The sequence below is a fragment of the Trachurus trachurus genome (genome assembly GCF_905171665.1).
Source record: "Trachurus trachurus genome assembly, chromosome: 20".
Classification (NCBI taxonomy): domain Eukaryota; kingdom Metazoa; phylum Chordata; class Actinopteri; order Carangiformes; family Carangidae; genus Trachurus; species Trachurus trachurus.
The window spans coordinates 12,460,735-12,478,161 of NC_139911.1; the positions used below are offsets into that span (position 1 = coordinate 12,460,735).

The 17,427-nt window shown below is 43.2% G+C and overlaps 1 protein-coding gene across 1 annotated transcript; it reads right to left on the bottom strand.

Annotated features, from left to right (window-relative positions):
• Positions 1–1,895: 1,895 nt before the first annotated feature.
• On the bottom strand, positions 1,896–16,527 carry pan3 (poly(A) specific ribonuclease subunit PAN3). Its single transcript, XM_083995584.1, has 18 exons — positions 15,754–16,527; positions 14,693–14,814; positions 14,254–14,326; positions 14,078–14,148; positions 13,803–13,950; positions 12,441–12,658; positions 12,049–12,153; positions 11,890–11,947; positions 11,204–11,365; positions 10,865–10,981; positions 9,917–10,018; positions 8,825–8,990; positions 8,450–8,537; positions 8,152–8,291; positions 6,803–6,932; positions 4,615–4,679; positions 4,392–4,530; positions 1,896–2,578 (listed from the first exon to the last, which is right to left on the bottom strand). Exons 1-18 carry the CDS (start codon positions 16,139–16,141, stop codon positions 2,438–2,440), a joined length of 2,433 nt encoding a protein of 810 aa, XP_083851710.1. The 5' UTR covers positions 16,142–16,527; the 3' UTR covers positions 1,896–2,437.
• Positions 16,528–17,427: the final 900 nt, after the last annotated feature.

A 17,427-nucleotide genomic window follows, 5' to 3' on the forward strand; every position in this document is an offset into this window, starting at 1 on the left:
AATGAACACAAGAGGGGCATAAAACATACTAAGATGGTGATTGTAGGTGTGTTGACGTGGGGGAGGAGAAGAACATTATCACTAATAGTAACTGGAGCGTGTGTCTGTTACGATGTGGAAGATAGTGATATGAGCACTGACGTTGTGTAGGCCAAGTTGGGGGCACGTTTGTGTGTGTCTGAAGGTAGGTGTGTGTTTGTGTGTTCATGTGTGTGTGTGTGTTTGTGTCTTGGGGGTTTTCTAAAGCACCACATTCACCAAATATGTTTTTGTCTGTTCGTTTTACCTAAAACAGAGGAAGTAGAACATGATCTAAGACAACCAGCTCCCTGCAGTTTTGTTGCCCCCAAGAACAGACCACTGACATCCATGAGGACTTTGACACTGTGAAACTGCCTGCAGCCGAGACTCTGCGTTTGATTGTGCGCTTCATCTTGATTCGTCTCTCGTCTGACAATGCGGGTCGTACGCGTGACGTGACCCTGTTGTTCTACAGTCTTACATTTGTACACATTCAGCTGCAGAGAACAAAGACGAAGGCCGAGGAATCAACAACAGAGTTGTTTCTCTACAGGTTTGCACCAAATTCATTCGGTCGGCAACGCTGATTCAATTCATCAATGGACTTTTTGAACTGTGCTTAAGGGGCAACATGAAAATCCCTCGCAGCATGAGCTCCACGACGCTGTTAACTTCCTATAACCTCCATCTAAAGACGTCCCGCCCACTCCACTGTAGCTCATCTATCTGACTGGACAGGGGGCGGCCAATGACAGCCAAACACATTCAATCATTGGGCCCCTCCAGCTGTTTGTCATCCTGAGAGAAATCCAAGCCTTCCGAGTGAGTGCAACAGCCGGCGCCGCTGCTTCGTCTCCAGCACGTTTTTAATTTCATGATCTTAAAAAATGTCAACTAAAAACAAAAACGGTTGGTGCCCTTCTCCTGTTCTCCTTCGCCCTCTAACCTTTCCCCCCCATTTCCCCCCTAAACCCCTGCTGGAATTGGTCCACAGAATAAGTAAGAGTAGAATTGAGGCAAAAACGAATTGCCCCGCCGCCCCCCACCCCTCCCCCCCTCCCCACTTCCCATCATGCATTCCTGCACAACAGCTGAGCAAAGAGAAAAACCAGCTAGAAAAGTCACAAAAAGCATCAACTTTTTCTCAAATGTAGAGAGGCCCAGATCCCCTGAGGGGAAGTGAAGTTTGGGACGAAAAAGAGAAAGAAGAGGGGGGAGAGTGAGAGAGAGGGACAGAGAAAAGGGGACGTTGGGGCAGGAGGACGGGTGGGGGACAAAATAAGGACATTCCACAAAGAGGCAGCTGTGGCTCCACCTCAACAGAAGCCCCACCCGAGGGGCTACACCCAAGTGCTGGACAGCCAAACGAAACGAGCCGTCCGTGAGCAGTTCATGTCACAATAGCGTCCATTAACCAAAAAGGTGGTTGCTGCATTATGTAACAAACACTTGGTATAGACGGCATCAGGAGAAGACACCCCTTCCTCAGTGCCAACAGAAACCACATTAGACCCCGCCCCCACCAAGAAACCCAAATCCTGGCCCTCTCTAGCCCACCCACCCATTCCTCCTGCACCTATGAGCCTGATATTCCTCCAACCTCCTGAACTAAAATGTCAGAAATCCATCCACTTTTTTTTTTTTTTTTTTTTTTCCAGTTTTAAGAACCCGTCCCACCCACCCAAGTGGTTTGTCCTTTCTGAGGGGGGGAACCAACAATCAAGGCAAAGGTGGGCTGGCCCATTTCATTTAACAGGTGCCACCCCGCCCCAATGAAAGCCTCGAGTGGTGTGCCCCATCTCCTAGTGCGTCAGAATGAAGGGGTGTGGTCTCCAGCCAGATGAGAGATGCAGTCAGTAAAAAGCTGGATTTCTTTTTGTTGTTTTTTGGGTGTTTGTTTTAATTGCGAGTCTGCTCTGGTTTTGATGTCCATGTGTGGCTTTAGCTCTCTCTGTACACCCTGTAGGCCACTCACACATATTCATAAAAATAACAAAAATTAACAAAAAAATTAAAATCTTAGTGCATCCTCCTCAGAAAAATAAACCCCAACTGTAGAAATAAACAATAAAAGCAGGAAAAAAGTTTATAACCTCATGGTTTGTTTCTGGTTTTGTTCCCCAAATCTAAAAAAATGTCATTCTTGTTTGTCACAGCTTCCGTGTTTGTCCGTTTTCTTTTTTTTTTTTTCCTTTTGTTTTTCAATTTTCAGCTGCGGGGTTTAGGAAAACTAAAAAAAATACACTTTAGAAAAAGCCATCCTGGTGGACAGGGTCAGTGTATGTGACTGAATTTCACGAAGCCCTGCCCCGCTGCCTTCGCCATGCTGATGTCATCTCCGTAAGCCTGGTCCTCCGCTGTAGTGCAATAGTGTGCTCCAGGTCCGGGCAGTCCCACCCCGGGCCCAAAGGGGGCGCTACAGAGAGCCGGAGGCTGCAGCCTGCAGCTCCTGGAAGGTGCTGTCAAAGCAGCGCTTCAGGTCAGAGTAGGTGACAACCAGGACACTTTTCTCATCCCGAGACACCAGGCTGATCTTCTCAGGAACGCCTGCGTCCAGCTGAGGGAGGAAGAAACAGTTAATGTTCAGACGAGTGGCAAAACCATGAAAAGTTTGTTGCTAACGGGACGCAGTCATTAGTTTGTTGATGTGAATCACATGTGATGTCTTAAACTTAAAGGGATAGTTAAACATTTTGGCAAATTAGCCCACTGCCATAATCCCTATAGTCATAGCAGTAGGTTCATTACCTTTAATTGTCGGTGCAAGCTATTTTTTAGAACGGTGGAGCAGAGCCGCGTGCTGCTCAGAGCTACGCAACGGAGGCTAATGGGATTTCTTGGTTTCCCTCATCAAACTCATCAAATACACAATCCAACAACTCCTGACCTTCACATTCACCACGCTATGAGATAATAACACAACGTTATGAGACAGAGTTGTTTTAGAGGTAAATTCATGCAAAACCGCTGATGCGCGTTCCCGTCAATAGGCAGTTTTTCAGCAAGCAGTCTCTGCATTTACCTCTAAAACAACTCTGTCTGGTAACATTCTGTTATTATCTCATAGCGTGGTGAATGTGCAGGTCACAACTTGTCCACCAGAGCGTTTCTGAGTTGTTGGATTGTGTATTTGATTAATTTGATGAGGGAAACCAAGAAATGCCATCAGCCTCCGTAGTGTAGCTCTGAGCAGCTCACGGCTCTGCTCCGCCGTTCTAAAAACAGCTTGCACCAACAATTAAAGGTAACGAACCTACTGCTATGACTATAGGGATTATGACAATGGGCCAATTTGCCAAAATGTTGAACTATCCCTTTAAGGGAGCACTGTGCTCTCCTCCACCATCAAGTGTCAAGCACATCGAGAACCAACACTTTACTAAGGAACTTTGATGACTGAGAGTAGATATGCAGTTTCAGTTGTAATGCTAATCTTTGCAAATCTTTTTTTAAGTGACTTTTGTTACGTCTGTAGAGTATGATTTGCAGGGTGGGGTCCCTGTTGCTCCACGATGCTGATGTTGTCAACAACATGACAAAGTTGTGACACATTTTAGTTTTATCAAGAAAAAACTATTCAGCTCCTGCAGGTTGGATGGACAGTGAGTAGTCCGCTAATCAGATGGCTGGTGGTTTGACCTCTGTCAATCGAATCACTTTACTTTCTTTCATGAGATGGTAGGCAAACAAAAAAAAAGCAGCAGGTTAATCACTGTAAATAACTGTTGGCTGCAGTGCTAATTTTGAGCAAATAGACTCTTCCTGTGAACCCAGATGATCTCGTACAACTAAGAGAGAGGAAGAGGATACAACAGCGTGTGTGAAGTCATGTGTGTAATAATAAAACTGATCAAAGACGTGAGTACCACAGACAGTCCGCGCTTAACCGGCTTCTGACTGAAACAGCAAATAGCGGAACAGAAGTGGAAATAAAAATAAAAAAAAACTACAAGAAGTTAAGTTGAGTGCTGATAAGATTTGCTGTGGCTCCGGAAAGCAAAGCAGAACATGACCTAACAAACGTCACATCTGCTGCTCCTGCCCGTAAGCAGCCGCTCGCCAAATGTTAAATGTCAGTAATGGAAGCCGTAATCAGACCTGCTTTTACTCATTATTTCCGCAATCAGTTGGCAAAGGCGTGATTTTTCACAAGTACATGTGAAACCTTAGATGTTATGAAAATAGGCCACTTAACATTTCTTTAAACAAATTAAAAAGTTGCTTCACCTGGTAGATTAGGTTCAGTGTTCACCACACGGCTCAGGTTCTAATCCCAGCCGGGCCCTTTGTCTCTCTCCTCAATATCTCACTGTACATCTCCCATCAACATTAAAAGAGTAAATAAAGAAGGAAGAAGAAATCTCACTAACTTTGTTGAGGCAGGATACAATGTGGCTGAGGTCGATCCATGGCGTTCCAGCTTCTGTCACCTGATGAAACAGGTGGTCCCGGAAAAGCTTCAACAGGTATCGGTCTCCCGTCTCCGACCACGTCGGGTCCTTCTGAAACCTGATTCACACAAGACAAGGTCATGGAGTAACACCAGAGACACGGGTCACACATAAACTCTGTGTTTGCAAATGCTCGACTTACTCTGGTCGCTCATTGATCGTGCCCAGTTTGGCCAACAGACGGAAGAGGCGGCCATTTTGCACCTCCTGCAAATACATGAACAACGGTTTTAGTTATTGGCCTCGAAACATATTTAAATTTCCGGGGGGAAAAAAATGTAGAAGGCATCCCTGCAGAAGTAGGAGGTTTTTGAGCAGTTGCACAAACCTGTGAGAACTTAAGATCGGCAAACTGAGAAAAGAAAGAAGTAGAATAAAACTGCTACAAACTGAGGAAAGTACTTTGCTGCTGGAGGCTGAATGATGCAAAGTATGGTTCACACACTCTCACACCAAACTACACCAACACCAATAGCTTCATACTGCAGGCTGGGGGATGAATAAAAATTAATAAATAGACAAAAAAGGGAAATACAACGTAAGCAAACACAATGGGTTAGGAATTCCTCCTTAAAAACAATGGACCTGCTGCAGGGAACTGATCAGAAACTGAAACCTCTGTCACTTGACTGTCTGTCCGTAAACGGTGCAGGTCCCCGTTTTCTCGTAGCTTCCAGAAAACACTTCCTCCTCACTGAGAGTCGACTGGAGGAGGCTGCGTTTCCTTTTCTTCTACATTCATTTACAGTTTTGACTATTCATGAAAGCAGATAGAAGACAACGGTGGCCGGCTGCAGAATATTTTCTCAGATCCCGCTGCTGAACATGTGCGGAAAAACTTGATGTTTCTGACTTTATGTAACATTGTCATCAAGTTGTAGCTCACCTTTCGTCTTTTGCAGATATAACTTACTCCTGTCTCTCCTTTCTCTTCCTCCTCCCTGCCTGTCTCACCCTGTCAAACGTTTTCTCCACTGTTGGACAAAGTGAAAATTAATGGAGACCCAACAACTGAGTGTTTTGTCTTTTCTGCAACAGGTGAATGCGCCTCGACAGAAACCTGCTATGACCTTTACCTTCACACACAGCTGTTATTTTGATCACTGAGAATAATCGTTTCATCATTGATAGGAACAAAGTGATTGCTGTGCTTTATGGGAACATGGCTTCATCACACCTCAAAGACCTTTGGATAAAAATAACGACTCTAATGACAGCATTTCAATCATGTCATCAAAATTACTGAGAAAGATGAATGCATTGAACATAAATGTAAATACTTTTTCACCCAGCTGCAATGCACTATAATAATCATACAAACCACACATCCGTTTGAAACATTAAAAAATGCTATTTGGTCATGAACATTGAACTTAAAAATGGAAACGTGCCGGCCACAGTTTGACACAACAGGCGTGTTGAAATGATGCCATCACAAAAGCCCCACAACTTTTTACATGAAAACCGAGCCACGCCACAGCTCGCAGCTCTGAAAGGCATGTTCCTCTTCATCTTCAGATTTTTGTATTGAGAAATGTTTTTCACATGTTTTAAAATGTTCTAATCTGATCAACACAATTGCAAACCCAGCAAAAAAAAAAGAAAACAGCAGTGCCTCTGCAGCAGCTTTTCATTCAACCAACACATAAAACAGAGATGGCCTGATATACAGGAAACACTTTCACTGCCCCACCAGTGCAGTTATCAGCAGCCATGTGTTGTTCAACCTACTTTTTACTCAGGGTGATGACAAAAAGGCAAGTAATAAAAAGCCTAATTTTTATTGCTACAAAGGGGTCATCTTATGTTCTATGAACTAATATTACTGATATCTTCCCATTTGAACAGTGAAGTTATTTGACGAGATATTCAGTGAGGTTTACTGAACAACTAATAAAAGCAGAAACTGACATCATTTGCATTAGAGTCGACAACAATCTACCTCCTTTTGGTTTGGTGGATGCGTACAGAGTCGAACAGTAAAGGGGAAGTCGGAGCATGAGCAAGAAAAAAAAGACGAGGCGAAGGTTGGTTGTTTCACACATTCACACTTGTACATGAGGAAACTAAACGCAAAGCGAGACTGCAAAGCCTACGATACACCGTACAACATCCTGTGTGCACACTACTTCCCTCTTTAACTCACTAAACCAATGCCCTATTTCTGACCACCACCTAACAATATCAGCCTGAGAAGAACTTCACTGAATCATGCAACCTTCACACACGCGTGCTTCACATGTCCTTCGGCGCCATGTGAGAGAGACAAACGTTCTTTTGTGTTTGTCAAAGTACTGTTGAGCATGATGAAGGTAGCATCCTGCTTATACCTTGGCCAGATCCTCTTCAATGACATCATTCCTCATCTGTGACGCGTCCAGCTGTGTGTAGAATCGGGCTCCAATCATCGGCATAATGTCATTGACGCTGCGCAGGCGAGACTGTTCAGTCAGCAGATACCTGCACACACACACACACAAAACACAAGAAAGTCAGTTTACCCAGGTGAGTTGTAATTATATTGGCCCAATGCTGTCACACACTGTCGTAAACACACACACTCCTCCTCTAATGAATGTGATAATTACAGTACTTTGAGGCCAACGCTCAAGTCTGAAAGCACTAATTTATGGGTATCCAAACTGTGCAAAAATGTAAAGATTCCCAACATCTGACATCTGCAGCTCTGCTCTATTTTTAATTAGCACTAAGTATTTTGTAAAAATACATGAAACTGTCAAATTAAACACATTTGAAACATTACAGGTGTAAAGCTATTTACAGGTACTTAACTCAGGTGTTAATTAGAAGAGGTAATGCAATGGGCTAATTAGACTCCAGCTGTATCTCAGAGACAGGTTTGGAAACACTGTATAGATTTGAGATGACTGGTAACCATATGACCATATCAGTCCTGTGAAAAGGTCAGTGCTCAGATCTGAATACAGGAAGTTCACACTTCTACATATGTAATGACATGTGTATTTGATCTTGCATCTATACTGACTTTAGACTGTCAGTATAGATCATTAGACACCCACTGTCTAAGCTTCTCAGTGCTGCCGACAGCATTTTCCACGTTTTTTTTTAAATTTTTTAATCAAGTGTTAATCAAAAATTAACAGCTGCTGATACAACTAAAACCACATCACAAACAGATCTGGAGTGGGTGGATAACGACACATGTCAACCTGCATCTTAATAATTACACATTAATCAAGGTTGACTCAGAACATGCCTAACAGATACATTTTATCTCGCTTAAATAATCTCAGGAATCCCCAGCTGCGGCTAGAAAAGTTTGCTTGGTGGAAAGACTTCTGGACTAACTTGCTTAGCCAGCTGCTGCCGTGATCCGGCCCCAGATAAAGAGCATATGGATGACTGAATGCATAGTATCTCTGACTGTAGCAGACTGAACCGTTTTGAAATTGTCTCAACGTAAAGAAATGTGCTTTTTTAATAGGTAAAAAAACAGGTTCGTTTTACTGTTTGTTTAAACGTTTGTCAGGTGTTTGTCTGAAATCTTTCCTCAACTGGAAAGCATGGGTCATTTTGTGGCGTGGCTACAGGCTTCTGGGTCATGTCTTACTTTTGTATTTCAATCAACTAATCTCCATTCGATTCGAAATCTATAGACTAAATGGACAACATGCGCTGTGTCGTGCATGTTTCTTACAGAATGAGGTTCTTGAGGTCTGAAGAGTAGTTGATAGACACCAGCTCCATGGCCTTCTGCAGGTTCTCCCTTTGAATGCCGGCCAGGGAGTTACATGCCAACGCCAGCACCACCTTGCCCAGTGACACTAGGTCTGCTTGCTACAGGAGAAAACACAGTTTTTTTGTGTTAATGCGGACATCTAAAAAAAAAAAAAGAACTATAACTAGACATCCGAAAGTCATGTATGACTGCATGACCTTTTGTACATGCAGCACAACTACTTTGAGACATGCGAGTGAGCATAAGCAGTGAGTACCTGGTACTGTGGCATTAGGGCAAGATGATTGGTCTGACTGTTGTCAAATGTTAAGACGTCAAACACCCCAACACAGTTCACCCGTAACCTACAAAGAAAAGATAACAATGTCATCATTAGTTTCTATGCATGTGTGTGTGTGTGTGAACACTCGCATGGTTGTAGAAAAAAAGGAAGCCTCCTCTAAAAATGCTCTTCCGCTTTTAATGTATTTACAGTTAACAGTCTTATCTGCAATGAGTTGGAAATTAAATTGTGAACTTACACTGACATTTATAGTTGCATGTTAACAGAGTTTAATCAACAACACTTATCTACCCGTGCTGAGGCATTTAGTCCATGTGTGTGTGTGTGTGTGTGTGTGTGTGTGTGTACCTGGTCTTGCCAGTAATGAGAATCTTGCTGGGGTCCATGACACGACAGGCAAGGCCGGCAGTGTGGATGGTGCGCAGCGCGGAGCTGAGCTGGACGATGTAGGCCCAGATCAGAGACTCGGGGAGCAGACCCGCATGCTGCCGTGGCGGGGGCGGCTCATGTTGTCCTGCACACAGACACACGCTTTATCACACAACACACAGTCTGGAGGGTTAGACATTACTTGAGTACTAAACCTCAAACTGTCATGAACTTCCTTGGTTATCTTATCTACAGAATAAACCGTCTCTTACAGTTGTGATGTGACGAAGAAGAAACACTCTCAATTTCCTCTGATTTAACCTAATTTCTTTCATCAATAAATCTGCAAATTATTCCCGTTGATGATATGTTAAAGGAAACTCAGCGTACAGTTCAAAGAAATCATGTGTGCATGACTTCACATGTACAGTAAGTGCACATATCTCATGTGAAATGGGCTGCAACTCTGCATGAGGTTAAGAAATGATGCAAAGTGTTAGGGTGTGTGCTGCACAACAAAAGCCACAATGTCACTAAGAGAATGTGTTGGCCAAAATGTCAAAACAATGTTTGTGTTCAAGTAATACATTATAGTATGTTGTAGGAGTTTGCATCAGACTGGCCATTCCAAGGGTCTGAATGGTTTTGCTTCCTCTGCGTGCATTCCTGTAGGTAGGCCATACAGCACCTGCCCTAGGATCAGTTTCAGCCACAGTTTCCTCCAACTCCCCATGTCTCTCTCTTTCACAGACACGCATGCCAACTGTCAAAACTAGGGCACTTTAAAGAGTGTAAACATTTAAAATCTGTTTTGAAGCCCCCGGACATCCATGAGCATAGTTTTAGAGAGCGTCTTTATTTCATGTGCACAGTTTAAGCCATCAAACACTAAATGTAGGCTTTGCAAACCTGACACAACGTACCTAAATAGAGCGAAGCTTATGATTTCACTGACACACAAGTAAACAAACCCTAAATATACAATATGAAGCACGGAGGTGTGAAAGGGAATATGAAGTGATGATAGGTCTAATTCAGCACGAGGGAGGAAGGGTTGGAACAACAACTTACCCCACTTCCTCTTCGTGAAGTACGAGTCTGCAGCAGGGTCATTGAAGTGTCTACTGAACATGGTTTCTGCGCCCGCATGGAAGTCGTAAGAGAACACCAATGCTGTGAAACAAGAAGTGGACAACGGTTGGGGGCCAGAAAACTCAAATCAGATCAATACTTTCAGCCACTTAGGTTAATTTCTCATCAACGCCTGTATAGTGTTGGTTCAAGTGTTTTTTCTTTACCATCATGGAACCATTAAATAAAAGGAAATAAACCCAAAACCGTAACCTGCTAGTGTTAATCATTACAAATTACATAAAACTTTGGTGACAAAATGACAGAGTTTGAATGCAATGCCTAAAGAGTAGTAAATATTAGTTTGCACGATGACCTGCAGTGGTTTTAAAGCGTACAGTTCGCTTCACGCTTTGGCCGGGCTTGTCACAGTCCTGTAAATGCTTCTGTGCAAAGCCTCAAGAGGACTTTCATATTCATGTCATTCACCGAGGTGAGGATTTGGTTGATGTGACATGTGATCTAAGAAGCCACAGTGACCACCAGGTTATTGGTCACTTCTCTCATCAAGACCTCTCTCCCACTGTTGCTCTGGTTGGCCAGTCATTCAGCTCTAGTTCTCATAGCTGACATTCAATATCAGTCGTGCGTTCCCAAATCATATTCAATCAACAGTCTCCAATCAAGGTATTGAAACATCTCAAACATGAAGATAAAAAGGGGAGGCTCCTGAGTTTCATGTCAAGTGTCATGGGAATATGTCTGAATCTTGACCTCAATGAACTACTTCTGATTTTCCTTTTTAATCATTTTGTCTTTGTCATTATTGGTCACTGGGTTTAGACTGATGAGGGGAAAACCTTCATTTAAATGACTGTATAACGAATCTGCACATAAACAATGAAAGCAGTGAGGGGTTCAGAATACTTTCTGGTTGTAAACACTTACAGTGGTCTCCAAAGGCCTTGGTGGTGAAGACCTCCCTCAGTGTCACAGAGTTGGAGTGCTGGATCTTTTTCCACATGTCCACCAGCATCATGCACTTGGTGTTAACAAGGCGGAAACCTGAACACATTTTAAGGATAAACAACAGACATGCAGGAAATTAAGATCTAACACCAGATGAATATAACCCATTGATGTCACGTTTTCTTCTAAATGACATGAGAGGAATTCAAGCTACTTGAATAATTGTAATTTTTGGCTGCTTAAGATACGCGTCACCACCCGATGACGTCATTTCTCACAGTGGCTTTTTCAGAGTTGTTGCACGTGACCATTTCTCACCATGTATCCTCCTCAGGCAGTAAGGCAGATCATCTTTGCTGTTGACAGCCTTGTAGCAGGAGGTGATGTAGCTGAAGTTGCTGGTCTTCTGCATGCGGTTTGGTGGAGGGAGGGGCTCGAGGGGAAATAGGCTATGGTAGCTATCCACCTCAGATGGTACATCTGCCAAAGAAAGAAAACAAACAAACAAAAAACACACTCAAACTTCTCCATAAACACACTCAAAACAAAAAACAACTGGAGAATGGACTTTGTGATTTGTTTTCACATTTGCAATATAACTCAATTTGATAGTTTACAGTTGAGCGCATTATTGCATGTCTGAGAATAGAAACAAAACCAACACGACAAACAGAAACCACAAATGTATCATATATAATTATATATAGCTCAACTCTGTGCTGCACAATTACCTTTTCATTTATGTACACAAGCAACACTGGTTTGTTTCTTTGTGAAGCAACAACACCAACAGAGCATCTCAGTGGCCTCTTCTTCTTCACAAAGTTTTTATTATTATTATTATTATTATTATTATTATTATTATTATTATTATTATTATTATTATTATTATTATTATTATTATTATTATTATTATTATTCTCAGGATGTGTAAACTGTAAATATGCCAGTAAATGACCTAATCCATAACAACCCTATGGGCGACAACAAAGTAGACCTGTTACCTGGGTTCTCTGAGTGGTCAATCTGAGCCATGGTTATCAGATGTCTGTTTATCAACTCCTAGGGGAGAAACAAAAAGGACACCACAATCAGACATGCTCTCCAGAGAGGTGGGCAAGAGGGCTGTTTGATGGGAAGGGAGGATGGAGAGCGGGCGATACCTGTCGGAGCTCATCAGCCATGAAGAAGGACGGGGCGTTCGCTTTCGGCTGCATGTAAGCCACATGGGGTGCAGTAGGGGGGTAGATATGGTAAGTAGGAAACACCTGTGATGAAACCAGAAAAACAGAGCTTCCTATTTATTGAGAAATGAAAACCAGTGCAGCCATACATGTGTTCTTTTCCCCCCCAAACAAGAAACATACAGGATACACAGCTGAACGTGACGAAACAACACATGACAAATTGAAACTTTAAATCGGAAACCGTGCCATTAGAAGCCGAATAACAACCCCCTTCTGGCCATAATGACTGTGTTTTTAAGATTGCGGTGCGACTACAACTAAATGCTGCATGCAAAGTGAAGCGTCGCTCTTTCAGGTGCAGCACCTACCATCCCAGCCATCGGCGCCGGGGTGTTGTCCGTGTAGAAGTACGTGGTACCACCCACAGTCTCCTTCTGAATTATGTGGGGGCCCGGGTCAGATGCGGTGGTGGGCACCATGTAGTTGGCAGGGTTTGGGGTATGACTGCGCCGACGAGGGGCAGGTGAGGTGTGCGGTGTGATTTTTGGAGAGTGGAGAGGAGACGAGCCCGCGGACAAGGACATGCCTAAAAGAAGAAGACAGAGGGAAATATTACTTCAAAATAAGACATGGCTGCAATCATGCAAATGTTTGAAAGGAACAAAAAGCAAAGCAAAGAGATCTGCCTTTTTAAGTTGGACATTTCCACCATTTGTCAGATAAATGCCATATGACGGAGTTTCCTCACTGGCTGTTGCTCTTTCAAAAATAATTTGGTGCAAACAAGTATTACGGAGGTGTTTGCAACCTGTAAGACAGCATGAGACCGGGCAGCATGTTTGTCACAAGATGTGGACTTTCATTCAAACAAGACTAGGTATAAACCTAATATATAACTGGATGCTGTATGGACACGAACCGTCTTGTTACTGGCTGCCACCTTGTTTTCACAGCCACTCCAAAGCTGCATGAAAGCCAAGAAGCTCTTCCAATTAATTGAGCTTTGCCTCTATTACAGCAAATTAACTACTATCATCAAATGTATAATTAGTGCTAGAGGAGACAGAGGAATAATTAAAATGAGATAAACCAAACAAGAGTGGGAAAAGAGAGAGAGAAGTCATTGCTAAGTGCTGAACTAAAGAGAGCAGATCCTGTAAATGTAATTTTCCTGAGTGATCAGTCTACAAGTAAATATAGCCAAAACAACTGCACAGTCTTTTAAACAATGCCATGGCAATTAAAAAAGAAAGAAAAAAAAGTAGGATTTTAGTAGTTACGGGCAACAGCTTAGTGATGGTTTGCATACCTGAACTGTCTGACAACATAATGGCATAACTGAGAACAGACTTACTGGAAGTTTAGTTGTAATAAATTGCTGTATATGAGGGGAAGAGGACAGCAAACTGATACAGCGCTAAACTCAGGTGACAATTGGCAGAATACAAATAAGACATAGACATGTCAGTTTTTTTTTTACAGCAGTCCACAATAGCTTCAAACTACATCCTCAGTTTAGCACGGACCAAATGCAATTCACACATATAACACATTTTGACCGTGTCTTTCTGTTCTTTGTTTTGTTTACAGTAGCAACGGTGTTGCTATACACAAGGGGGAACTCCTAAATTTAAGTGTAATTTAACAAAACTGAGTTGCTAAGGTGCGGAGCAAAGCAAATACAACAGGTTGATTTCTCAGTTGGTCATTGTCAAAAAAAAGGATCCCACCTGGGGCCAGTGCAGCAGCTGTTGAAGTGCTGAGAGCAGGATGTGGGAAGAGAGGAGAGGGGAAGGCCTGGACAGTGGACTGGGCCATGGTGGCCATACGTGGAGCTCCCTTTGGGATAAACTCACTTGCTGCCGGGTTTGGAGTTTGCTGAGAGAAGGAAAAGCATACAAGAATTAATCGAAATCTACAACTCCTGTTAAAAGACAAAGGTAAAGTTGGACATATCGAATATGCACATGTTTTTGAGTACCTGCTCAAACAAAAGTATGCTCACCTTTCTCCTTTGGGAAATGCTAAGAGCACCAAAATCACTGAACAGTGAGGATGTCGGAGAGTTCACTGGATCTGTGGAAAGCCACAAGTGTAAGGACTTGAACAGTATTCAGTGCATGACTGCTGAGTCCTGCATCACAGAGCACAAACATCTATTTACATATGTATCAGTCCTACCATGAGTGCTGTGGCTGAAGTTCTTGGCACCATCGTTGAGGAGACTGGGAGAGCTGCTGCTGGTAGTCATTCGCTAAAGAGAGCACAGATGTGTTACAGTGGGTACACTGATGTGAATTCACATTTATCCATACACTGTCAGCAAACTGTACTTTTATGATACAATGTGTGTAAATTTAAAACATTTTAAACTAACTGCATGAAAACCAAATACATGCAAGACATCTAATCAGATAATGTAGCGCCTCATTTTATCCAGGGAATTTACAGTCATGTAAACAGAAAGGTAACTACACTGATATCGATTTTAAAGCAGTCAATGTTAGACAGTATGTTCACAATGATAGTAAACAGAGGGCCAAAAGTCAGAGAGCACTTTCCCATTCACGCTGTCTCACACTTTTGTACCCCACATGAACAAACAGTTTCTCTCTTGTACCTGCATCATTGAGTATTTAGACTCTGCTGGGCTTCCGAACCCATTGACCCCAATAAAGCTGCTGCTGAAGTAAGAGTTGGTGAGATTGGCATCGCTCAGGGTTGCGCCCTCCATCCCTGGGACTGTGGATGATTTAAAAAAAAAAAGAAAATAAAGTTTAACAACTTAACAAAACCTCCTTCGATCAAAATAACTTCACAGTGATAATAATATCAGCACTACTCAGTGTTTATTTCAATCACAAAGCATGTAAACAGTAACTTACTATACAGCTGCAGGGTGCGCTACTAAAGTGTGAATAATCTTACAGAAATAAAACTTTCTGGTGAATATTACTTGTTACAGATGTTCCTGGTTAAAACTGGACGTAGGAAACTGTGAACACTAGCGGTGCACGTTGAGTGTTAGTTACTTGTTGTTTGTTTACGTTGGCTAAACACAACAACATCAACACAGTAAAAACAATGCTCCGTGAACAGCTAAAGCGAAGCTATGCTAATGTTAGCAAACATTAATAAACTTGTATCTAAACAGCAAAGTTGGGCTTCACGCAAACAAAGTTATTAAATTGGGGAAAGGAGACTAACTGCACCACAACCAAAACTGTCTATAATACCTTTAAATGCCTCAACAGATGTATTAAAGTTAGTTAAAGCAGCCAGTTTAACTCTAGTTTAGCTCCCGCTAGTTTAGCTACTAGCCGCACTAGCCCACGGGTTTCTGTCCACTCACAGCTGTGACACAAACACAGGCCTCCTCCTCCTCCGTGGGAGCTGCAACAGCGTGGCTAATGTTACATGTTGACACCGGGCACAACTAACAATCTTCAGACAAAAGGAGTTCACAGACACACTAAGAGGACCGGGGCCAACTAGCTGTGTACGCGGGAGGAGGTAGCATCATGTCTGGCAGGGAAATGCAACCCACGTTGTGCTGTGGGGGGAACAGGCCTCGGCGGATCCTCGGGCTAGATTTTTACACGAGTCCCACAAGGCCCAAAAGTAAAGTCGCCGTCAGTCTCCTCGTGTGAGGCCTTGTGTCTTGTTGTGATTGTTACTCACTGGTTAACAGCTGCCCCTCCAGAGACGTGCCTGCAGGCCCCAGTGCTTCGCTCTTCTTGGGCACCACGGCTCCCCCGCCGCCCGGTAAGGCTGCCGCGGAGCCGCCGAGGGAGTACCCCGCCGGAGCCGCGCCTCCCCCGGCCATGGACATCGGCACGGGGCTGCCTCCTCCTCCGCCGCCGCCGCTACCACCACCACCACCACCACCAGCAGCGCCGGCGTGCAGCGGCAGGCTGGCCATAGACGGATCCTCATGCAGGAACTGACACTCGTCTCCATAAAAGCACGTTTTGTCTTTCGCGTAGTATCGGCAAAACTTCACCTTGACATTTGGTATGATCCCGGCACCCCCGAGCGGAGCGGCTGAAGCTGGGAGTCCACTGTTCATGGCACCGCTGCTGCCGCCGCCGCCGCTGCTGCCGGAAGACGCTCAAACATAGAGGGGCGCAGATAGCTAGCGAGCTAGCCAGCTAGCCCTGCAAACAGTTTCCACTTAAAACCAACGGATTAATATCACTTCAGCTGGTGAGGAAACACTTCAGACGCTACAGTACTCACATTATAAGGCTAGGATGCACTTTGGTTTAAGGAAATATCATTGCATGCGCGAAATCCTGGTCGTCGTTGTTGTCGTTATCCATGCAGCTGCCGTCCTCGGAAAGTAGCCTGTTGTTGTTTTTTTGCTCGCGGTGTGTGTGGCTGCTCTGCTCTGCTCTGCTAGGGACCAGCTAGCATAGCTTTGCATTGTGGGTACTACAGCGTTTTGACTGAGTTTACCTGCTGCACATGCACTGCACTTGCAGCCTGGAAATGCAAGCAGACACTGAAGCTGAAGGAGTAGAGGACTTAAGAGCGAAAGTCTACAGGATCAGCATTTTCCCAGTTCCTGTTTTCAGCTGGCACAACATAATATCCATTTCCCAATTAATCCAACTTAAATTGCAGTGACTACCCATATAATTGCAATGCTACGTTTTAACAACACAATGCTGAAAAGATGATACATGAAAGTAAAACATCGGAATGAGGGGAAATTAGTACTTAAATTAACACTTTTTTAAATGCAACACAGGGCAGGTTAGTGAAGGATACATTAGTGTATTTATATGATAGTTTATCACCAATGTTAATTGTGACTAGTTCCAAGCCCTTTAATATACATTTTTCATTCGTTTGTCAAAATGTGTGGGCCCATCCTCCACTGAAAATTTCGGCTGTTTCTGTGCGAGGTCATATTCAAGAATCCACGTTTTAAGTTTTCAGGTTTTTATTTTTGACCTTTTGTTCTCTAAATATTTACAGAAGAATGACTTTTAACTTTATATTATAGCAGTCAGGGATATAGGAGCAGAATTACGCTGGCTTTTTCAGCAAATAGCTCTACAAGTGGTTTATTATCATATTTTTAAAAAAGAAAGAAAGGCTAGGGATTCCTTATACAATGGCCTATTTGGACATTTGTAACTGAAGCAAATATCCCCTCCTCATTTAAAGCTGTCCTATAGCAAAATCATAGAAAAGAAAATTTATACTAACATTTAATCTAAAGTCAGTCAGTTTCTATCTAGAGCCCACTGGTCACTAAACACTGGTACCGGACTTGCAGGAATAGACGCGCAACAACAACAAAAAAGGAAGAAATGAAAAACTATTTAAAAAAAAACCGTTGTCAGG

What these genes read in the sequence shown, in the direction of transcription:
- pan3 (XM_083995584.1), bottom strand. Translation starts at nt 16,141, where the DNA reads ATGAACAGTGGACTCCCAGCTTCAGCCGCTCCGCTCGGGGGTGCCGGG. An exon ending in GCATTTCCCAAAGGAGAAAG is followed by an intron (nt 13,951 to 14,077) that starts GTGAGCATACTT and finishes TCCTTCTCTCAG; the next exon opens with CAAACTCCAAACCCGGCAGC. An exon ending in CCCTAATGCCACAGTACCAG is followed by an intron (nt 8,292 to 8,449) that starts GTACTCACTGCT and finishes TTTCTCCTGTAG; the next exon opens with CAAGCAGACCTAGTGTCACT.